Source organism: Pipistrellus hanaki, assembly GCF_964339955.1.
Source record: "Pipistrellus hanaki genome assembly, chromosome: 16".
Taxonomy (NCBI): domain Eukaryota; kingdom Metazoa; phylum Chordata; class Mammalia; order Chiroptera; family Vespertilionidae; genus Pipistrellus; species Pipistrellus hanaki.
In genome coordinates, this window is record NC_140518.1 from 3,366,003 (window position 1) to 3,388,421 (window position 22,419).

The 22,419-nt window shown below is 56.6% G+C and overlaps 2 protein-coding genes across 5 annotated transcripts; both read left to right on the top strand.

Annotated features, from left to right (window-relative positions):
- The first annotated feature begins 1,206 nt into the window (after positions 1-1,206).
- On the top strand, positions 1,207-13,051 carry LOC311611656 (CMRF35-like molecule 6). 4 transcript variants are annotated; one of them, XM_084864019.1, is made up of 4 exons: positions 1,207-1,945; positions 2,757-3,095; positions 4,866-4,965; positions 5,110-6,185. In XM_084864019.1, the coding sequence occupies exons 1-4, from the start codon at positions 1,885-1,887 to the stop codon at positions 5,240-5,242; spliced, it is 633 nt and encodes a 210-aa protein (XP_084720145.1). In that variant the 5' UTR covers positions 1,207-1,884; the 3' UTR covers positions 5,243-6,185. The 4 variants fall into 4 exon arrangements, with proteins under 4 accessions (XP_084720145.1, XP_084720146.1, XP_084720144.1 ...); XM_084864020.1 differs by having other exon boundaries at positions 1,210-1,945; positions 4,908-4,965; XM_084864018.1 differs by lacking the exons at positions 2,757-3,095; positions 4,866-4,965; positions 5,110-6,185 and adding exons at positions 10,832-11,173; positions 12,431-12,596; positions 12,722-13,051 and having other exon boundaries at positions 1,212-1,945.
- Positions 13,052-14,516: 1,465 nt separating this feature from the next.
- On the top strand, positions 14,517-20,205 carry LOC311611661 (CMRF35-like molecule 7). Its single transcript, XM_084864029.1, has 4 exons — positions 14,517-14,621; positions 17,187-17,519; positions 18,600-18,660; positions 19,432-20,205. The coding sequence occupies exons 1-4, from the start codon at positions 14,582-14,584 to the stop codon at positions 19,592-19,594; spliced, it is 597 nt and encodes a 198-aa protein (XP_084720155.1). The 5' UTR covers positions 14,517-14,581; the 3' UTR covers positions 19,595-20,205.
- Positions 20,206-22,419: the final 2,214 nt, after the last annotated feature.

The window sequence follows — 22,419 nt, forward strand, 5'->3', positions numbered from 1 at the left end:
CTGGAAGTTAGTCTGTAACATGATCTCTACAGAAATTATCTGTGTTGGTAGATGTGTTTATGCTGTGTATTTATACATGTGTTTTATTCCTACTGAGCCACCAGAAAGTTAACATTTTAATGCAATTGTCCTTTTCTCATTGTCTGATGGATTATTCTTTGTGGTCATTGGTATATCAAAAGTTGATTTGTGAACTTGACATATTTAAAATATGCCACCATGTTGGCAATCCTATTTTGACATCATATTTTTTCCCTAAGATGCCGAGAGCTTCAAAAATAAAAGTGAACTATGTGTAAGGGGTCAGGAGGGAATAGACTGTATCAGTGTATGGGCACTATGTTGGACACCTGAACCTGAGGCCTGGAGAGGGATGGACACTGTGACTAAAACATAGGGTGACTATGGGGCAGGGGGAGTGAGACCCTTGTCAGGTCCACTTGAGTCTAGTTGGTCAAGCAAGGAGAGTGTGTCTTATTGGAGGAGTGTGTGGAGAGGAGTGACACCGACTGCTATTGATTTCTGTGACTCTTGCTGATGAGTAGAGAAGAAAGAGAAAGGCCAACAGGGGGACTAGGAAAAGAGGGATGTCACCAGAGTGGAGAGAGGACAGAGGACACATAATGTCAAAAAAAAAGGGAGGGGAAGGGACAGATTGGAGAGCCTGGAGTGAGCATGTCTGGGGGTGAGGGCAGAAGAAGCCCGTGTTACAGGAGTTGGGGTGCAGCCACTCTTGGGTTCTTATTGCCTTTGGTCGTGGTAAGCTGGTATCAAAGAGGAACAGACCTGGGAAGAGAGAGTTTGGGGGAAACAGATAGACCTGGATAGTGCATGACAAGGTTGAGAAACCAGGGTAGTCCAGGAGACACCTTAAAATAGGCCCCATCTCTTAACCTGCCCCCTCCCCCCTACCATTTCCAGGCAAATTGGCCCTGGAGCCATCATGTCCTCAGACCACCAAGCCTGTCTGAGGTAGGACAGACCTGCCTCCCCACCTCCTGGGAAGGCCCAGCCCCATCTCTGCCCCTTGAAGAGGCCCCAGGCCATCACTGTGCACCCCAAAGGGACCCCAGCAGCCATGCCATTGGGAAGACGGCCCTCTCTGTGCCACTGGAAGGAGAGGAAAGGCTCCATCCCAGCTGGAGGGCCCCCCACTTTCCATCCTTTGAGCTCTCAGCTCCCCTTGTCCGCTGTCAGACCTCTGTGCGGAGTCTCACCGAGGAGGTGACTTTCAGAAGAAGAAAGCGTCAAAAGGGAAGTCCTTAGAGGATTGGTGAACAGGGAAACCCACAGGAGCGAAAAATCAGCCTTGCATGGGACCCCACAACCTAGATGGGAGCTTTGAAGGCGTCTGACGTAGAAGAGTTGGGGCCACAGGGTCAGAGCTCCCCGTGGGGCCTGCAGCGACCTGTTGGGGTCATCACACCTCTGTGGTCCCCACAGAAGCCCAAGAGGATGAAAAGATCTGAACTCTCCTTCTTGACTACAAGGAAGTGACATAGGGCAGGGCGTGGGGAAACCCATTGAGGAGGAAATAACCCAGTGTGGCTCTGCTGTGTGGAGACATGTGTGACCGTCACAGGAGCAGCCGTGTACTCTGAGAAGGGGCAGCCTCCTCACTGAGGCCACGGGCCTGTCCTGTCCTTGGGGTTGAGAGCAGAAGCCCAGGAGCCGAGAGCCGGGTCTGCAGCAGCCTGTGCGGCTTCTGACCCTAAGCTTCCCGCACCCTGACCATCCAGCATCGCACTCAAAACTGGGCTGGACACGGAAGCAGAGGCCCAGAAAAGCGGAAGTGGTCACAGGCCAATCGCACCCTCAGCCAGGAGGCTTGACTGTGTTCCCACACAGGGCCTGGCGCTGCTGCAGGCCGGTCCGTGCGGAGAAATGACCCCGAGGAGGGGGCCCACATGGCTGCTTCCAGCTCTCTTCCTCCTCCAGGTCCCAGGTGAGCGGGCTGGGCTGGGCGGGGAGCTGGGCCCCAAGTGGGAATGAGAAGGACTGGGAAGGGGAGTGGAGGGGGAGCAGCAGCCCAGCAGGAGGGAGGGAGGACATGGGGGAGAGAAAGGAGAGGCAGAGAAGCTTCCTGGAGCTGCCAGCACCTGCCTCAGCAGCAACCAAAAGGATTCAGTGCACAAAGCAGGCGAGTCTCAACCACTGCGCTGACAGAGCTGCGCTGGGAGGCAGGGCCTGTGCTCACCGCCTCATTGTCATAACCAGGATGTGGGCCTTGGCTGGGGGCTCAGTGGTTAGAGCATTGGCCTGTGTATGTTAGATTCTGGGTCAAAGGCTTGTACCTGGGCTCATGCAGGAGGCAACCAATCAATGTTTCTCTCTTCCTCTTCCTCCCTTCCTCTCTCTCTAAAAAGCAATGGAAAAATATCCTTAAGTGATTAAGAAAATTAGAGATGTGTTCTTGGTGCATCACACACACTTATACACACACACATATCCATGTGTGCCTACACACACATACCTATATTCAAACACACACATACATTCACATGCACACACACATGCACACACCCATTTCAAACACAGGCACACACTCCGTTTTTCCCATGTCGCCCTTCTTGGCTCCATGCACACCCTCTCCCTGAGTCACCACTGGGAGGAGGGAGCTATGGCCCCTGGTCCCCTCGCCTGGTCTGAGGGAAGGCATGGCCTCCAGACCCTGAGGGCTCTTGAGGGACCTGCACCCCAGGGAGCCCTGCCCCTGGCCCATCTGGTAAGAACTGGGACTGGGCTGTGTCTTCCAGGCTGTTTGTCTCTGAGCTGCACCGAGCACGTGAGGGGCACCGTGGGAGGATCGCTGAGCGTGCAGTGCCGGTACCAGGAGGAGTACAAAGACCATAACAAATTCTGGTGCAAAGAGCCCTGTTCGATATTCCTGAGGACAAGGATTGTGGAGACCACGGCGTCAGAGAGAGAAGTGAGGCGTGGCCGCGTGTCCATCAGGGACCATCCAGCAAACCTCACCTTCACAGTGACCTTGGAGAGCCTCACGGAGGGCGATGGAGGCACATACTGCTGTGGGATCGAGAGACCATTGAGAGACCTCACCTTCGAGGTTGAGGTGTCTGTGTCCCCAGCTCCAGGTGAGCCGCACACCCCCTCCCCTTGCCCCAGCTCCAGGCTGCCTCATCTGTACCTGGTCACCCACTGGTCAGGGCAGAAATGGAATTGAAAAGCTGGGTGAAGTGGGGGGTCAGTGATCACAACATGAGTGGGTGTTGTCTTATCTGAGCACACAGGTCCTGTGCATGCGCACAAGCCCATGGACACACATAGTCTGTTCCAGACCCCTCAGGGGGCCAGTCTCTGACCCAGTCTCAGGCCTGTATGGCTCCTCAGTCACCAGCCTCACAGCCGTGTTCCTGGGGGCCTGCAGCAGCATGAACCTGGCCTAGAGGAGTCCCAGGTCCCTGTGTGGGGACCCCAGTGATGTTTTGGGGGGCCACCCTTCCCTTCAGGCTGACCCTGTCCCTCCCCGTTTTTTTCTGATGCCCTGTGGCCACAGGAGGGAACCCAGAGACACCCCTGAAAATACCTCCCTCAGGAAAGGAGAGGAAGAGTGGTCATGTGGCTCTCAGGTGCTATGGCCCCCTCCTTGCCTGCTCTCAGAACAATTCTCCCTCACAGGTCGCTGTGCTTGTCTCCTAAGCGCTGAGTGGAGGTCACCCACCTAAGCTCACAGCTCTGCCTGCTGCTCCTGCCGGCCTTGGCTCTGGCTCCTTACTTCCTCCTTGTAGGTCTGGGTTTCTCACTCTCACAGGAGGTTCCCTCACTGGCCTTGGAGTCTTCCCATTGGAGAGTGAGGAACTGGAACTCCACGGAACCTCTGGCTGGGGGGAGGAGAGGGGTTTGTGCCGGCCTTCAGGACAGGCCACGTTCTATGGGGTCCACCTGGTGTGAGTCTCTCTAGATCAGGTAGGGAATATACGGCCCGAGGGCCATAAAAGGCCCAGGAAATCATTGGGTCTGGCCCTGCCAAGGCATTGGGGGTGAGAGATAAAATGCTTGGCCAATCACAGCAGGCTAATGTTTAAGTGGATGATTTTGTATGGCCCTTGAATGATATTGTAAATATCCAAATGGCCCTTGGCAGGAAAGAGGTCCCCCACTCCTGCTCTAGGTCTTTCTTTCTGCCTTTCTTCCCCCAGAGAGGACTGCCCAGTGGGCCAAGGCCTGGCTGACAGTGTGGGGGACTGGTAGCTTAGAAACAGCTGGAAGCCCGGGAGCAGGAGGCCAGCATGTGGGAGAGGCCCTCCTCCAGGTGGAAACTTTTGTTGTATCCTCCGGGGTGGAGGGGCCTCGCTCATCAGGGCACTAATCCCATGGATGAGGGCTCTACCCTCAAACAATCACCTCCAAATGCCTGACCGCCTAACACCACCCCTCTGGGGACGGGGCTTTCAACAAAGGAATTTCAGAGACAGGAGGGTTCAGACCATGGATTGTCTGAGGGACTGCAAGGTCCTGAAATCCACTACAGACTCAGAGGCACATATGTGTCCTGGGTCTCACGCCAGCCATTAGCCACACCTGAGGGCTTTGGCCGCCCATCACTCTAGCCAAGGCTACAGAATAAGTGTCACCCTGCCACCTTGCTGGTGGCCCTGGTATGGCCTGAGCCAGGTACTCTTCTCACAAACTGTCAGATCCTCTGCTCAGTAGGATGACTCTGCATCTGAACATGCCCAGCAGGCCACGGAGTTCTTGGAGAGGGGCCCCGGGGAAGGGGCCCAGGGCAGGTCTGGCTTGGCTGTGGCCATGGATGGGAAGACCTGAGTGACCTTGACCTTGTGTCAGAGCCACACAAGTGACAGAGTGGGAGACCCAGGGCCTGACATGTGCTTCTCAATCAGCCCCCATCACAAGCACCCTGGGCCCTCTCTCCTCCCTGCCAGTGACCACCGGACCCAGTGTGACCAGCCAGGAGACGACTGATGCCAGCCAACACCCTCGGTAAGGGGCCCGCATCCCAGGACTTGGACACCTGGTGGATTCTCCTCTAGATGGGTGTGTGTGTGTGTGTGTGTGTGTGTGTGAGGGGTTCAGGATCGTGAAGATGTGGCTCACTGTGCATTTCCATCACCATGTCCCCCACAGGTCCCTGCTGAGCAGTGTCCACTTCCTGCTCCTCATATTCCTGAAGGTACCCCTGTTTCTGAGCATGCTCAGTGCTGTCCTCTGGGTGAACAGGCCTCAGGGGCAAACTTGTGAGGAAACACAGATTGCCTAAGACAACCTGCCACTGCCCCCTAGCGATGTCCTGTCCAGAGACACAGCCACTCCAACTAGAGAAGATGGAACCTCATCCCTGAACCTTACATCCCTTTCCAGCTTATCGCCAGACACTTAAAAGAACTTTTCAATGAATATACCACCTACACAAAGGTGTGTATAGGAACAGTTGAAGGATTAAAATAAACAACTGTGTGCCCGCCATTCTGCCTAAGAAACCAAACATCACTGAGACATTTAAAACCCCCACCCACTTCTCCCTGCCCTCAAGCCCCTCCTTCTCCTCTGCCAGAGTCAACCACTCTCTGGATTAGTTTGTGCCAATCATTTCTATTACCGTATTTTTCAGCGTATAAGACGACCCCCTAATTTTACAGTTAAAACATAGGTTTAGGCCTATATTCGCTATGTAAGACTACCCCCCACTTCCGAGGCAACACCAGTTCTTTTTTTAATAGACCGCCTCTCTGACTCTGGCCAATCTGAGCAGGCTTTTTACTAGAACACAGTGTAGCTTCGGGTACAGAACATGTATAATTTGCATGCATAAAAAGCAAGTATAGGCCTAAACCTATGTTTTAACTGTAAAATTAGGGGGTAGTCTTATACGCCAGAAAATACAGTACCCAACTTCATGAGTAAGAAGGAATAGCAAGCTTTGACAGTTCTTAAAGCCACCAGGAGATGGCGCCAGAGGCAATTTGTAGAGCTTCATGATGGACCTGTCCATGGACTTAGAATTAATTCTCCTGCCAAAACCGGTTTGGCTCAATGGATAGAGTGTCGGCTTGGGGACTGAGAGGTCCCAGGTTCGATTCCGGTCAAGGGCATGTACCTTGATTGCGGGCATATCCCCAGTAGGGGGTGTGCAAGAGGCAGCTGATTGATGACTCTCTCTCATCGATGTTTCTAGCTCTCTCTCTCTCTCTCTTCCTTCCTCTCTGTACAAAATCAATAAAAAGAAAGAAAAAAAGAAAAAAAAAAGAAATAATTCTTCTCCACCATATCCAGACCATTGAATCCTGCTGGCCTTTCCCCCAGGCTGGTCCACTCCTGCCCCATCGAGCAGCCTGAGCTATCATAGCAGGGACCCACTGTCTCCATTGGGGCCATCAGGTCGGGGGGCCAGGGGCCAGGGCTCAAGGTACCACCAGGGGTCTGGTGCCCAGTGGGCAGCTCAGACTGGAGTAGACTGGACCTAGGGGAGGGCATGGAGCCAGGCGCCAGAGACAAAGTCACACCCCATTCCGGTCCAAGCTTCAGATTTCTTGAGAAGCAGCACCACTTGGCTCTTCTGATTTCTGACTCCCTGGGAGAGGCAGGGAGACCCAGGCCCTCAGGAAACACATTCGCTAGCTTGGAACTTCAGGTGGTGACAGTGTCAGCACTTCCTATTCCCCAGGAACAAGGGAACTGTGTCTAAAGGACTAACCATGACCAGCGCCAGGAAGCGTCGAAGGAAGGGCAGCAGTGGGAGGAGAAACAGGGAGACAGAGGTACAGGGCGAAGAGAGGTGGGTGGGAAGTGGGGAGGGGTGGCGGGGCCCATCTTACAGAGTCCAGGGGGAATGTACAGTTGGGCCCTGGCCTGGCATCCCATGAGCAGCCTCAAAATTACTCTGTTACATGATCTCTACATTGAATGATCTGTGCAACCACATGCTGTGTTGGTAGATGTGTTTATGCTATGTATTTATACATGTGTCACCAGAGATACCTTAAAATAGGCGCCACCTCTTGACCTGCCCCCCTACCCTTTCCAGGGCAAATTGGCCTTGGAGCCATCTTGTCCTCAGACCACCAAGCCTGTCTGAGGTAGGAGACCTGCCTCCCCACCTTCTGGGAAGGTCCACCTTCAACTCTGCCCCTGAAGAGGCCCCTGGGCATCCCTGTGCACCCCAAAGGGACCCCAGCGGCCATGCCATTGGGAAGACCGCCCTCTCTGTGCCATTGGAAGGAGAGGAAAGGCTCCATCCCAGCTGAAGGGCCCCCACTTTCCATCCTCTGAGCTCTGAGCTCCGCTTGTCCGCTGTCAGACCTCTGTGCGGAGTCTCACCGAGGAGGTGACTTTCAGAAGAAGAAAGCGTCAAAAGGGAAGTCCTTAGAGGGTTGGTGAACAGGGAAACCCACAGGAGAGAGGACTCAGCCTTGCATGGGACCCCACAACCAAGATGGAACCTTTGAAGGTGTCTGACGTAGAAGAGTTGGGGCCACAGGGTCAGAGCTCCTGTGGGGCCTGCAGTGACCTGTTGGAGTCATCACACCTCTGTTGTCCCCACCGAGACCCGAGAGGATGAAAAGATCTGAACTCTCCTTCTTGACTACATGGAAGTGACATAGGGCAGGGCGTGGGGAAACCCATCGAGGAGGAAATAACCCAGTGTGGCTCTGCTGTGTGGAGACATGTGTGACCGTCACAGGAGCAGCCGTGTGCTCTGAGAAGGGGCAGCCTCCTCACTGAGGCCACGGGCCTGTCCTGTCCTTGGGGTTGAGAGCAGAAGCCCAGGAGCCGAGGGAGAATCCAAGATGGCTGCTCGGGTAGGCAACTAGCCGCAGCCGCACACAACAATTTTAATAAAATACAACTAAAATATAAAATGGACATTACCCAGAACTACAGGAAAGTCGACTGACTGGAAATCCTACAACAAGAAGCAAGGAGAAAACCAGAAGGAAGCACGGAGGAGCTGTAAAAGCCTAAGGTACGAAGACACGAGGCGCGCGTGGAGAGGACGGAGCCGGAGAGGAGGGAGGCCGAGTGCCTGGCGGGCGTTCCCTAGCGGGAAGGAGATAAAACTCCGACTGTGCTGGGCCCCCGACTGCTCTGAACCCCAGTTCTGGGCCAGACCCCGGGGACTCAGGCTCAGCCATAGGGAGCTGGGCTGTAAGTCGGAACCCCGGGGTAGCGGAGAAAGGAGGTCCCGGAGGCGCGCACACTGCCCCCAGAGAAGGGACGGCCGGCTGTGCCGCGGGATTGCCCTGACGGGAAGGAGACTGGGGCTCCAGACTGCTCTGAACGCCACCTCCAACTCCACTTCCAACTGAACTGAACCCCAATACCGGGCTCATTGTGGGAGAGCATAGACTGTTTGGCAGCAGGCGAAAATCGAGGGCACCTTTCTCTCAGAGGCGCTGGCAGCGAGCACTGAAGGACCCGCCTAGGGCGGGGCTGACGGAAGCCAAAGCTGCAGGCTCCACCCTGAAACCCCGTCCCATCTGTAACTGCGAAATGCGACAACAAAATAGATCACAAACGAAAGAAATGGAGGACAAAAAGCGTCTGGATATAGAGTTCAAATCTACGCTTATAAGGTTTTTCAAGAATTTCCTAGAAAAGATAGATAAGGCCTATGAGGATATGAAAAGAGATCAACTAGAATTAATAAGGAGTCAACAAGAAATGATAAGGGATCAACAAGAAATAAAGAATACATTGTCTGAAATAAAAAATATTCTACAGAGTCCTAAAAACAGAAGGGAAGATCGCAAGAATCAAGTCAAAGATTTGGAACATAAAGAGCCAGAAGACACTCCTCCACAGAAGCTAGAAGGCAAGAGAATCCAGAAAATTGAAGATAATGTAAGAAACCTCTGGGACAACTTCAAGCGAACCAACATCAGAATTATGGGGGTTCCAGAAGATGAGAGAGAGCAAGATATCGAAAACATACTGAAAGAAATAGTGACAGAAAACTTCCCCTACCTGGTGAAAGAATTTGACTTACAAGTCCAGGAAGCGCACAGAACTCCAAACAAAAGGAATCCAAAGAGGACCACACCGAGACACATCATTATTAAAATTCCAAGAGCAAAAGATAAAGAGAGAATACTAAAAGAAGCAAGAGCAAAGAAGGTAGTAACTTATAAAGGAGCACCTATAAGATTGTCAGCTGACTTCTCAACAGAAACCATGCAGGCCAGAAGGGAATGGCAAGAAATATTCAAGGTGATGAATAGCAAGAACCTACAGCCAAAAATAAGCTACCCAGCAAAGCTATCACTCAGAATCGAAGGCCAGATAAAGAGCTTCACTAATAAAAAAAAGCTAAAGGAGTTCATCACCACCAAACCAGAATTATATGAATTGCTGAAGGGGGTTCTTTCAGAAGAGAAAGTAAACAAAGATAAAAATTATGAACAACAAATACGTAATTATCAACAAGTGAATCTAAAAACCAAGGAAATTAAAAAAATCTGATGAACAATATTAACTGTTGAATATAATAGAATCAGAGGTATGGAAGGGGAGTGAACTGACGATTCTTGGGGAAAAGGGGAGAGGGGGGCGTGGGAAGAGACTGAACATAAACTGTGCACCTATGGATGAGGACAATGGGGAGAGGGGAAAGGGCAGAGGGTGGGGTGGGAACCTGGTGGAGGAGAGCAATGGTGGGGGGGGGGGGAAGGAACATTTGTAATAATATGAAAAATAAAAACTTATTAAAAGCCTTAAAAAAAAAAAAAAAAAAAAAAAAGAAGCCCAGGAGCCGAGAGCCGGGTCTGCAGCAGCCTGTGCGGCTTCTGACCCTAAGCTTCCCTCACCCTGACCATCCAGCATCGCACTCAAAACTGGGCTGGGCACGGAAGCAGAGAGGCCCAGAAAAGCGGAAGTGGTCACAGGCCAATCGCACCCTCAGCCAGGAGGCTTGACTGTGTGCCCACACAGGGCCTGGCACTGCTGCAGGCCGGTCCGTGCGGAGAAATGACCCCGAGGATGGGGCCCATATGGCTGCTTCCAGCTCTGTTCCTCCTCCAGGTCCCAGGTGAGCGGGCTGGGCTGGGCGGGGAGCTGGGCCCCAAGTGGGAATGAGAAGGACTGGGAGGGGGAGTGGAGGGTGAGGAGCAGCCCAGCAGGAGGGAGGGAGGACATGGGGAGAAGGAGAGGCAGAGAAGCTTCCTGGAGTGGCCAGCACCTGCCTCAGCAGCAACCACAAGGATTCAGAGCACAAAGCAGGCGAGTCTCAAACACTGCGCTGACAGAGCTGTGCTGGGAGGCAGGGCTTGTGCTCACCGCCTTATTGTCATAACCAGGATGTGGGCCCTGGCTGGGGGCTCAGTGGTTAGAGCGTTGGCCTGTGTATGTTAGATTCTGGATTAAAGGCATGTACCTGGGCTCATTCAGGAGGCAACCAATCAATGTTTCTCTCTCACATCAATGTTTCTCTCTTCCTCTTCATCCCTTCCTCTCTCTCTAAAAAGCAATGGAAAAATATCCTTAAGTGATTAAGAAAATTAGAGATGTGTTCTTGGTGCATCACACACACTTATACACACACACATATCCATGTGTGCATACACACACATACCTATGTTCAAACACGCACATACATTCACATGCACACACACATGCACACACACATTTCAAACACATGCACACACTTCGTTTTTCCTTTGTGGCCCCCTTGTCTCCATGGACACCCTCTTCCTTTGTCAGGACTGGGAGGAGGGAGCTATGGCCCCTGGTCCCCTCGCCTGGTCTGAGGGAAGGCATGGCCTCCAGACCCTGAGGGCTCTTGAGGGACCTGCACCCCAGGGAGCCCTGCCCCTGGCCCATCTGGTAAGAACCGGGACTGGGCTGTGTCTTCCAGGCTGTTTGTCTCTGAGCTGCACCAGGAGTGTGACGGGCACCGTGGGGGGATCGCTGAGCGTGCAGTGTCGGTACGAGGAGAAGTACAAAGACCATAACAAATACTGGTGCCAAGAGCCCTGTTTGCCATTGCTGAACATGAGGATTGTGGAGTCCACGGAGTCAGAGAGAGAAGTGAGGCGCGGCCGCGTGTCCATCAGGGACCATCCAGCAAACCTCACCTTCACAGTGACCTTGGAGAGCCTCACGGAGGGCGATGGAGGCACATACTGCTGTGGGATCGATATATCATTGGCTTTAGACCTCACCTTCGAGGTTGAGGTATCTGTGTCCCCAGCTCCAGGTGAGCCGCACACCCCCTCCCCTTGCCCCAGCTCCAGGCTGCCTCATCTGTACCCAGTCACCAGCTGGTCAGGGCAGACATGGAATTGAAGTGCTGGGTGAAGTGGGGGGTCAGTGATCACAGCATGTGTGGGTGTTGTGTTATCTGGGCACACACGCCTGTGCACACACATAGTCTTTTCCAGACCCCTCAGGGGGCCAGTCTCTGACCCAGTCTCAGGCCTGAGTGGCTCCTCAGTCACCGGCCTCACAGCCGTGGTCCTGGGGGTCTGCAGCAGCATGAGCCTGGCCCAGAGGAGTCCCAGGTCCCTGTGGGGACCCCTGTGATGTTTTGGGGGGCCACCCTTCCCTTCAGGCTGACCCTGTCCTCCTGATTTTCTCTGATGCCTGTGGCCACAGGAGGGAACCCAGAGATACCCCTGAAAATACCTCCCTCAGGAAAGGAGAGGAAGGATGGTCACGTGGCTCTCAGGTGCTAAGGCCCCCCTCCTTGCCTTTGTATACTTACAAAAAAAAAAAAAATACTAAGCTTAGAGCACTAGTTAAGTATGCAATTTTACCTATATGTTCCCAAAAATTCTAGTTTAGCACTTCTTAGTTGGGATTCAGGAATTGTATTTAACAACTCCACCAGTTGATTCTCATCATGAGAGAAGTTTGGGAAACACTTGGGAGGTGGAGAAGTCTCCCTCATCAGGGCACTAATCCCAAAAATGAGGGCTCCACCCTCAACCCAATAACCTCCAAATGCCTGACCGCCTAACACCACCCTCACTGGACATGGGGCTTTCAACAAAAGAATTTCGGAGACAGGAGCGTTCAGACCATGGCGTGTCTAAGGGACTGTGGGGTCTCGCCATCCAGGTCAGACTCTGAGGCATATCTGTTTCCTGGTGCTCACTCGAGCCATCAGCCTGCCTGAGGGCCCTGGCCACCCATCACTGTAGCCAAGGCTCCAGAATAAGTGTCACCCACCCCTGCTGGCGGGATGAGGGGGAGAAGGTGCAGCTGTGGCGGGGGCGAGGCCGGAGCCAGGTGCTCTTCCCACACACTCTCAGATCCGCTGCCGAGCAGGACTACTCTGCATCCCTGCGTGCCCACTGGCCACGAAGTTCCTGGAGAGGGGACCCGGGAGGGGGCCCAGGTCTGGCCTGCCTGTGGCCATGGATGGGAAGGCCTGAGTGACCTTGACCTTGTGTCAGAGCCACACAGCTGGCAGACTGAGAGACCCAGGGCCTGACATGTGTTTCTCCCTCAGCCCCATTCCTGAAGATCGTCACAAGCACCCTGGGCCCTCCAAGCATTTTCAGACCTACAAGCACCCTGGGTCCTCCAAGCACCCTGGGCCCTCCCTCCTCCCTGCCAACGACCACCAGGCCCCGTGTGACCAGCCAGGAGATGCCTGATGCCAGCCAACACCCTCGGTAAGGGGCTGGAATCCCAGGACTTTGACACCTGGTGGATTCTCCTCTAGATGGGGGGGATGTGAGAGGGTCAGGGTGATGAAGATGTGGCTCACTGTGCACCACCGTCACCGTGTCCCCCACAGGTCCCTGCTCAGCAGTGTCCACTTCCTGCTCCTGGTCTTCCTGAAGGTGCCCCTGCTCCTGAGCATGCTCAGTGCTGTCCTGTGGGTGAACAGGCCTCAGCGGAGCTCTGGCGGGAGGTGGAGTCAGCCCTGCTCTGAGAACCAGTGACACTTGCCCCATTGATGCCCCGCCCAAGAGCACAGCCCCGCTGGAAGGGAAGGACCTTCTGACCAATCAGTCCAGCGTCATTGTCCATGATTCTGTCGGAATAGTCTGTCAACTCATTAGAGAGTTCTTTCTTGCAATGTATCGGATACACACAAAAGATTCCTAATAAATGCATACTCACTAAGCCACTCATGAGCCCACCTTGTAACTTAAGTAGCAAACACCATGAATACTTCTGTAGCCGGAAGCATCTCGCTGAGGGAACTAATTCTGAGTTCACATTCATCATCTCGTTTTCTTCATGGTTTTGCCATGTATATATATTAGAGGCCTGGTGCACAAAATTCGTGCACTCAGGGGGAGGGGGTCCCTCAGCCCAGCCTGAGCCCTCTTGCAGTTTGAGAGCCTTCAGGGGATGTTTGACTGATGGCTTAAGCCCGTGGGGAGTGGCCTAAGCCATCATCAGTTAGACATCCCGCCACCTCCGCTGTGCTCACCAGCCATGAGCTGGCTTCTGGCTGAGCAGCACTCCCCCATAGGAGCACGCTGACCACCAGGGGCAACTCCTGCATTGAGCATCTGCCCCTGGTGGTCAGTGTGTGTCATAGCAACTGGTCATTATGCTGTTCAGTTGATTTGCATATTAGCCTTTTAATATACAGGAGGATATTTAAATATATTTTTTGTTGATTTTAGAGAGGAATAGAGAGGGAGAGAGAGAGAAACATCAATGATGAGAGAGAATCACTGATTGGCTGCCTCCTGCACACCCCCTTCTTGGGGATGGAGCCTGAAACCAGGGCATATGTCCTTGACTGGAATCAAACCCGGAACCCTTCAGTCGGCAGGCTGACACTCTATCCACTGAGCCAAGCCAGCTAGGGCTATAGATTTATTTTTTAACACTCCCCTAAGTTACTTTATTTTTTCCCCCCAGCTTTACTTTTCTATAACTGACCCACAGCACTGTGTAATTTTAAGTTTACAGTATTTTTATTTAGAACACTTACTGATTGTAAGTGCAAAATGGTGAGCACTATAGGGTGAGCTCACATCTCCATCATATCACAGATTTGCCTTTTTGTGTGTGTGTGTGTGTGTGTGTGTGTGTGTGTGTGGTGAAAACATTGAAGCTGTGTTCTCTTGGCGACTCCCAGGAGTATAACAGTGTCAGCCGCTCCAGTCCCCCGCTGCACATCAGGTCCCTGGAGCTTAGCTTAAAACCGGAAGTCAGTGTCCTTTGACCAGCACCCCCCATTGCTCCTACCCCGCTCGCACTTCTGCACCTGGCTGTATCCCCCGAACAGGTGCCTCTCGGGGATGCCCGCATGCCTACCTCACTCCTGACTTGGTGGTGGTGGCGGTGGGGAGCCCTGCTGCTGGGGTTGGCATGCACCCTGGAACCCAGGGCGGATGCCCCCTCCTTAACCCTCCTGCAGACAAGCCTCCCCGGCCCTTCTCACCCTGCACAGCGCCTGGCTTCCTCTTTCCTCCGAGAGGGGACTCTGGTGTCCTCTGAGCCAGACTTACAAAGAAGCGACGCTCCTCTTGCTGAATAATGAAAAGCAGGAAATGCTCTACAAAAGGAAGTGGACGCATCAGAGAGACGCAAAGGCGGTCTGGACAGGCAGAGGGTGCCAACGCGGCCAGGCGGAGCTCCGGGTCCAGCCGGCATCACCGCTCGCCAGTGCCGAGCGGCCGGGAGCAGGACCATGTGGCTGCCCCCCGCTCTGCTCCTGCTCAGCCTCCCAGGTGAGTGCCGCGGGCCTCGGGGACGGAGAGCTGCAGGAGCAGGACGGGCGCCGAGGGCAGCTGTCCGGGTACAAAACGGGAGGGGAGGGGGACGTCCCGTCTGGGAAAACCAGAGGTGGCTTTGTTAGTTCATTGAGCAAAAGCTTAATGGATCCTGCTCCGGGCCAGGCATGCCAGGCGAAGGGAAAAGAGACACAGGACTGGTCGTTAAAGAGGGGACCCCAGAGGGCTCTGTGGGGGAGGCTTACAGACGGACAAACACCCCCATGGCAGGACAGAGTCAGGCGTGGTGGACTGTGCTCAGGGGACACCGAGGGACACGTGCGCTCACACACGCCTGCACGGTCACACACACACCCTGCATCTCCCGCATACGCACCCTCCCTCACCAACCTTCCTCCCCCAGACCAGGGCCAAGGCCCGCCACGGCTGACCTGTGGCTTGGGGACGGGACTGCGAGTTGTACCTCGAAAAGGGGGGTGCCTTTAGGCAAGGATGAAAGAAAAGCCACCCCCCGAGTTCTCACCTACAGACTGCCACTGGCCACCGTGGGGCCACGTCTGTGAAACACGGGAGGGGAACGTGGGTGAGGTCAGAACAGCCCAACTTCTGTTAAGACACCGTCTTATCTGCTCGGTTGCATAAGCGCCCCCCCCCCCCCCTCATGCCTCCTTCCACCCCCTCACCTCCCAAGGGGAAGGCAGGGCGCTGGGTAGAGCGGTGCTAAGTGTCTGCAGGTAGAAACCCAGCCCCGCTTCTCCCCGTGACGGAAGTGGGGCCTGTGCCCCAGAAGTGACTTCAGCGCGTGGGCTGCAGGACCGCCCGGCGTGTCAGCTGAGACGCCTTGCCCAAGAGTGGCCACGCCCGTCATGCACCCCATGCTCCGTGGGCGTCCCTGCGCTGAGCTCCCCGTGGCGCCTTGGCCTTGGTGTGGGTGTCGTTAGTCACCTGCCTCCAGCCCAGCCACCGCTCAGCCGTCTCTCAATGTCGGGACAAGACTGTTCCCACGAGGATTTCGCACGTGGAGCCAGTTTTCCCGAACGATGGACGCAGGAGGGAGTTTCCGTCTCAGATTCACGAAAATGAACAACTGAAACGCGCACGGCCAACGCCTTGAAACCCGCCGGCCCTGCTCCCCAGCGCCCTGCTCCTGGCCGGCGGCTGTCCTGTCCTCTCTCCGCTCTCCCACCCGGACACACGCGAGAGTTCACGCAGACCTCACGGACCCTCCCGCCCATCGGAAGCTGCGTTTATGAGAACTTCCCACGTGTTTTTACACTGGAAATTACAGTTAATCTTAGAATCAAAACAATTCTGTCTAAGCTCTTTCCCAGAACAACCATAAACTGGATTGGTACCTACGAGGATCCCGGCCCAGTGGAAGCTACAGGGGAAGGACTGGGGGTGGGGAGAGAGAGAGAGATCAGGGGAGACACACAGAGAAGATCAAATCCCACCAGCTGGCGCTCAGCTTCCTGTGGAGGCCGCGGGAGCATCGGGTTGGGAAGGGAAATGAGACTTTGCAAAGAGGGCGTCGCCAGGGATGGCGGGCAGAGGGGTTAGTCAAAGTTTCCAGGAGGAAGAAGGACCGGAGCCATGACCCAGCCGCCTGGGAGGACTTGGCAGACTCTGGGGAAAGCGGGGTGTGTCATGGGGAGAGCAGGAGGCAGGATGGTGCAGGGAGTGGCGCTGGGCAGAGACCTGGGTCCCAGGCTGCAGGAGGACGCAGGCCGAGCTCCCGCGTTTGAGATTGCTCTGGGACTGTGGGGAGCGGCCATGTCTGGGAGCCACATCCTTTCTCCCCGTCTGCCTGGTGCTGGCGCTGCAGCCGCTTCCTGGAGGTGTTCACGTGCTGCGGCTGCAGCCGAGGACTGGGGAGGGGCGGTTTCAGGGCATGGCTCCGATGGCCATATTGGGGGGAGGTCAGAGGAGGGGAGCAGCAGGAGGGGAGACCCGCTCCAGGTGCTACCACCACGATCCACGCACCAGAGGAGCGTCTGGGCCCCCCACCAGCACCCCCGGGGGCAGGGGCTGGAGCTGCTCACACGGGTGCACAAGGACCGGCTCCCAGTAGCTCTTCCCAACTCTGTGCCCAGGCCAGGCGCTGATCGGCCGCCACAGAAACTGGAAATATCTACAAACCGGAGATCCCCACCCCCACCCAGGGAGGGGGGGCCCTGGCTGTTCAATATTTAACGGCACCTCCTGGTGGAGCTGATCTCCGGGGGGGGTGGGGAGGGAAACCAGCGGGGGCCTCTGAGCCAGAGCAGTCAGAGATCAGGTGAGAACGGCATCGCGAGGACCATGAGGGACGGGTCAGAGTGAGCACCCCTAGGAGATGAGGCCCAAAGAGGCCAAGCACTGTCGCTGGGGGAGCCACGGGGGAAGCTGGACGGGGGAGAGGGTAGATGCGAGGGGCCGGCTAAGGGGTGGCCAGGAAGGCCGAGGGTGCTGGCCCAGGGCCCGGGCATCAGCCTGGAGCCCCCTGAGCCCAGGTCAGGCCTGGCTGGGGGTGGGGACGGGGGAAGAGGGGCAGGATCTACACCCTGGGATTCTGTTTTCCAGGCTGTTTCTCCATCCAAGGCCCCAAGGTGACAAAAGGCCCGGAGGGGGGCTCGCTGACCGTGGAGTGTCGCTATACGCCAGGGTGGGAGTCCAACAGGAAGTGGTGGTGCCGGGGAGCGAACTGGCGTGATTGCCGGGTCCTCATTCAGACCACGCCAGGGCAGCACACAGTGCAGGGACCCCGGCTGTCCATCAGCGACAACCAGAGGGACCGCGTGATCTCGGTGGCCATGTGGGACCTCCGGCCCGACGACCAGGACACCTACTGGTGCGGGATCAAGAGGCTCGGCACGGACCGCGGGGCACCCATTCGAGTGGTCGTTGTTGGCTCAGGTGAGAACTCGCTCATCCATCGCTACTCGGAGGCCCTGGTGCTCGGCTGCCAGAGCGGGGGCGCCTGCCCCTCCTCCCAGGGGCAGCAGGGAAACGGCCGAGTTCCTGGGAGCCTGTGTGTGAGAGTGAGCGAGAGGCAGGCAGACGGACGGACAGACAGACAGATGGGGAGGGAAGCGAGAGGAACTCAGGCCGAGTGGCCCTCGGACTAGGAGGGCCTGAGCCCGAGAAAGGCAGGGGCAGCCGCTGGGTGGAGGGGCCCAGAGAGGATGGACCAAGCCCGAGCGCTCCCCCAGCTGCCAGGAGGGAAGCAAGATCTGCGGGGACACAACGGGATTGACTGACACGTGATTGGGGACCGGGCAGGCCGGCGTGTGCCCAGGCGGAGCTTCCGGGAGAACGGCGTTGAGGGGGCTCGGGCACCAGCCTGTGAGGCGACCGTGGCCTCAGCCAGGAGCCACCCGCTGTGGCCGAAGGTGGGGCCTCAGGGAGCAGGGTTTGCCGGGCCCGGGATCAGAGGCAGGCACACCAGGGACGCCGGGCCGGCTGGGCTAGGGAAGCCAGACCACGCTGCTCGCCGGCAGCATCTCCCAGGCTCAGAGGTGCCGTTCCCATTGGTTGCTGTTCACCAACGAACTGAAATGCACCCTCTTGTTCACTAGCCTTCGGGGTGCTCCCTGCCCTCGTCACCCCCGGAACCGGGAGTCCCATCTCCAGAACCGTCTGTCCCTGAGCCTGCTCGGGCCCTGCTTGAGCAAAAGACCCCCCACAACCAGCCGTCCCCCCTAGAGGGGCCGGAAGAGAGGCGCTCTCTGCTCAGAATGAGCCCAGAGCCTGCGCCCATGTAGCTGTGACTGCTTCTTGCCACACCTGGAGGCGACGGAGGGGTGACTGTGTGTTGGGTTCAGCTGGCACAACAGAAGCCCCTCCTCGAGAAGACTGATGCTTCCTGATGGGGGGGGGGGCTGCAGTAAGGGGGACCTGTGGGGGCTGGCAGGGGGAGGGGGGGACGGGACATTGTGAGCCACACACTAGCCCCGGTCTGTGTCATCAATAACCTTCGGCCGACTTTGTGTCTAGAAAACCTATCATCCTGGACGACCGCCAACAGCACGGGGGTGTCCTCTGGCTCCCGCATCCGGTGAGTGGCTGGGGCCCCTTCCCCTGCCCCTACCTGGGGCCTCTCCAGTGGGGTGGCCGAGCCTGGAACCCCACTGCCCGGGGGCGGTTGCCCATCGTAACCAGTGTCAGGCCACAACAGCCCCGGCCCTCACCGCTCACCCACCATGGCCCCGGCCCAGCCCTCACCCACCATGGCCCCGGCCCAGCCCTCACCCACCATGGCCCCGGCCCAGCCCTCACCCACCATGGCCCCGGCCCAGCCCTCACCCACCATGGCCCCGGCCCAGCCCTCACCCACCATGGCCCCGGCCCAGCCCTCACCCACCATGGCCCCGGCCCAGCCCTCACCCACCATGGCCCCGGCCCAGCCCTCACCCACCATGGCCCGGCCCAGCCCTCACCCACCATGGCCCAGCACTCACCAGACCCCGCTGTGTGCAATGCTCCTCCGTAAGGATCATCATCCTGGTCGTTTGTCAACAAAAAAAGCCTCCTGTCCTGGTGGGGCCACGGGGCCATCAGACACGAATTTCCATGACCCAAGGCTCAGGCCGCAGAGCAGGAGAGAGACTCGGGGAAGGTCGCTGGGCCTGGTGCAAAGCAGAACCAGAGCAGAACCAAGGTTGCCTCCGGGAGCCCCCCTGGCTGAGCCGCTGCGGAGGTTCAGGGGGCCTTCAGCCAGGAGCAGCGGGGCCGAGGTCGCGGGCTGGGCTGGGCGGGTGGATGCCCAGCGTCAGCCCCTGGGGCGGCTGGGCCTGGAGGCCGGCGCTGACCGCTGTCCCCGCCACAGGAACTACTACCTGCTGCTGGTGTTCGTGAAGGTGCCCCTCTTACTGGGCGTGGTCGGCGCCATCCTCTGGCTGAAGGGGCCCCCGAGGGTCCCCGAGGAGCAACGGGAGCTGTCCGTCCAAACCAACCTGTCCTACGAGCTGGCCGGAGATGCCACACCTTAGACAGACGGACGGAGGAGAGACACTTGGGCGCTGGCCCCCGTTGCCAGGGGAGACCTGGGCTGGGAGGCACGCTGCTGCGAGGATCTCCAGCCCCTGCTCGGCACAGCACAGGACACAGGTGGATTCCCTCCTGACTGGTCAGCGCTGCCGGAGGGACACACCTGCTCCCACTTCTCCGGGTGGAAAACAGCCCGGCCCAGCCGGGTCCGGCTGAGGGCCAGCAGCTGTGGGATGGAGCCAGCGCTGGGAGAGGCGTGTCCTCACTGGAGGACCTCGGCACGGAGCTGGGGAGCGAAGAGCAGAGAGAAGCGCCAGGAATGTGCCCGAAGGAGAGACAGGACCAGTCCCCAGTTCCGGCCGGTCCTGAGGCCAGCTCAGCACCGCTGTGCCTGCGCTTCTGGTATAAGTCTAGGGAAGTGGTCGGCAAACTGTGGCTCTTGAGCCACATGCGGCTCTTTGGCCCCTTGAGTTTTTAGCAAAGACAGCTTACGAGTGCCCTAATGAAGTTAATAACAATGCACCTATGTATATAGTTTAGGTTTAAAAAATTTGGCTCTCAAAAGAAATTTCAATCGTACTGTTGAAATTTGGCTCTGATGACCAATGAGTTTGCTGACCACTAGCTAGGGGTTAAACTTTTTCCTTTAGCTAATCAAGTTGAGTTTGATGGCTCTTCCCATGAACACACTCACACACACACACACACACACACACACACACTGACACACACACACACACACACTGACACACACACACACACATTGACACACACACACACACTCACACTGACACACACACACACTCACACTGACACACACACACACTCACACGCACACTGACACACACACACACACACACACACTCACACGCACACTGACACACACACACACACACACAGGGACGGGGAGTCTGCGGAACTCCTGGTCTGGGGCCTGAGAGATGGATGTCGCTGGGCCTGGGGAGGACACTGCTCCGAGTTCACGGGGCTTAGAAGGGTCCGAGAGCCCAGGGCTGGCCTTCCGTACTCCCCCTCTCCCATCCCCCCCCCGCCCTCCCCCCCCCCCCCCCCCCCCCCCCCGTCCGGCTCTCAGCACAGCTTCCCTGGGCCTGGGCTGCAGCCTCGGAAACTACCTCAGGCCAGGAGGGCGACCAGGAGGACGGCCAGGAGGGCGGCCATAAAGCGGAGGGGACGGTCTCTGCTCCGTTAAAACCCTTGGAGGGCACCGACGCTGCCTCTGCGGGCGCCTCCCTCCCGGAAACCACCGCCTTGGCTGTGCCACGGGGTCTCGGGTCCTCACACTGAGGGCATCTCTGCACGGGGGTGGGGGGAGGAAGTCCCACAGGGGGTGCCCCCAGGCAAACACGGGGCACCGTTTGGAATCTGCCCTGTTGGCTCTTTCTTTGCCCAGCTTATTGAGGTGTGCTTGACATACAAATTACATGTATGTGAGGCGTAAATGCGATTTTTAGAAAATGCAAAATATGGTGGTGAAGGCAGGGCATGGGGGCGGGTGGGCTAGGGAGTCATTGGGAGAAAAAAGGGGAATGTAATACTTTCAACAATAAAGATTTTTTTTAAAAAAATAAATAAAACACAACAAGTGCAAAATTTGAAGATTTAATGCGTGTTACGTCGTGAAATAATCCCCACACTCAGGCCGCCACACCCGTCAGTTCGCTCAGTTGTCTTCTTGGCTTGTCTCGTGGGTGAGAAGGCTCAGACGGACCCGCCCAGCGCATCTGAAGTGTCCGCCCAGGCTGCTGACCACGCCCCCGCTGGGCATGGGCGCCCGAATGTGTTCCTCACCCACGGGGAGTGTGTGCCCTGACCAGCACGGCCCGCTTCCCCACGCCCCAGCCGTGGTTCCCTGTGGAGCGTTGCCCTTTGAACTCCCAGGCGGGCGTGTCCGCCCTGCCCTTGGCCCTCACAGGTGGCCCTGCTCCTCGGCCCCCCGCCAGGGCACAGGAAGATGCGGGGGATCTCCCGGTCCCGTCACCGTGGCCTGGCGGAGCCTTCCTCCCCACTGGGGGCTGCAGACCCTTCTCTCCCTGCTCCTGCTGCGGACAAACCCTCCCCCACCTACGCCTGGCTAAGGGACTGAGAACTCCATGGCGCCCAGCCAAAACAATGGCGGGCATTGCTGGTGCAGACCTGGGAGCGGGAAGACAGGAATTCTACAAGGCGCTCGCTGGAACTGGTTTGGCTCAGTGGATAGAGTGTCGGCCTGCGGACTGAAGGGGTCCTGGGTTCGATTCCGGTCAAGGGCATGCACCTTGGTTGCAGCCACACCCCAGTAGGGGGTGTGCAAAAGGCAGCTGATCGATGATTCTCATCAATGTTTCTCTCTAACCCTCTCTCTTCCTCTCTGTTAAAAAAAAATCAATAAAATATTTTTTTAAAAAAAAAATTCTACAAGGCGCAGCTGCAGGCCCCAACCTTTTGTGCTGGTGGGATCCAGCTGACCCTCTGACAGAGATGCCTAATGAACCTCAGGGCATCACTGCTCATCCATTAGTGACTGCCCACTTTACAGAGTGGCCAGGATGGCACAGATGCCCTCCGACACCTGACTCTCAAGTTCATGCAGAGATTGGGGGACTTTTGGATGTGTCTTCCGGTGTCTCATTTGGTGGTGGGGCCCTCTGATCTCCCACCCACGCCATGCAGCACAGGAACCCCTCCGCCCGTAGATGGTATTGCCAAGCTAGTAGAGAACTGAGGGCCGCTCTTTATCTTGGAGCTACAGACTCTTTCCCCAGCATGGGACCTGTCTCCACCACCCAGCGTATGCCATCGCTGTCCCAAAGATAACGGATTAAATTGG

Coding starts and splice junctions, on each gene's coding strand:
- LOC311611656 (XM_084864018.1), top strand. CDS start 1,885: ATGACCCCGAGGAGGGGGCCCACATGGCTGCTTCCAGCTCTCTTCCTC. Junction 1,946..10,831: donor CTTCCTCCTCCAGGTCCCAG/GTGAGCGGGCTG, acceptor TGTGTCTTCCAG/GCTGTTTGTCTCTGAGCTGC. Junction 11,174..12,430: donor ATCTGTGTCCCCAGCTCCAG/GTGAGCCGCACA, acceptor TTTCTCCCTCAG/CCCCATTCCTGAAGATCGTC.
- LOC311611661 (XM_084864029.1), top strand. CDS start 14,582: ATGTGGCTGCCCCCCGCTCTGCTCCTGCTCAGCCTCCCAG. Junction 17,520..18,599: donor AGTGGTCGTTGTTGGCTCAG/GTGAGAACTCGC, acceptor CTTTGTGTCTAG/AAAACCTATCATCCTGGACG. Junction 18,661..19,431: donor TCCTCTGGCTCCCGCATCCG/GTGAGTGGCTGG, acceptor TCCCCGCCACAG/GAACTACTACCTGCTGCTGG.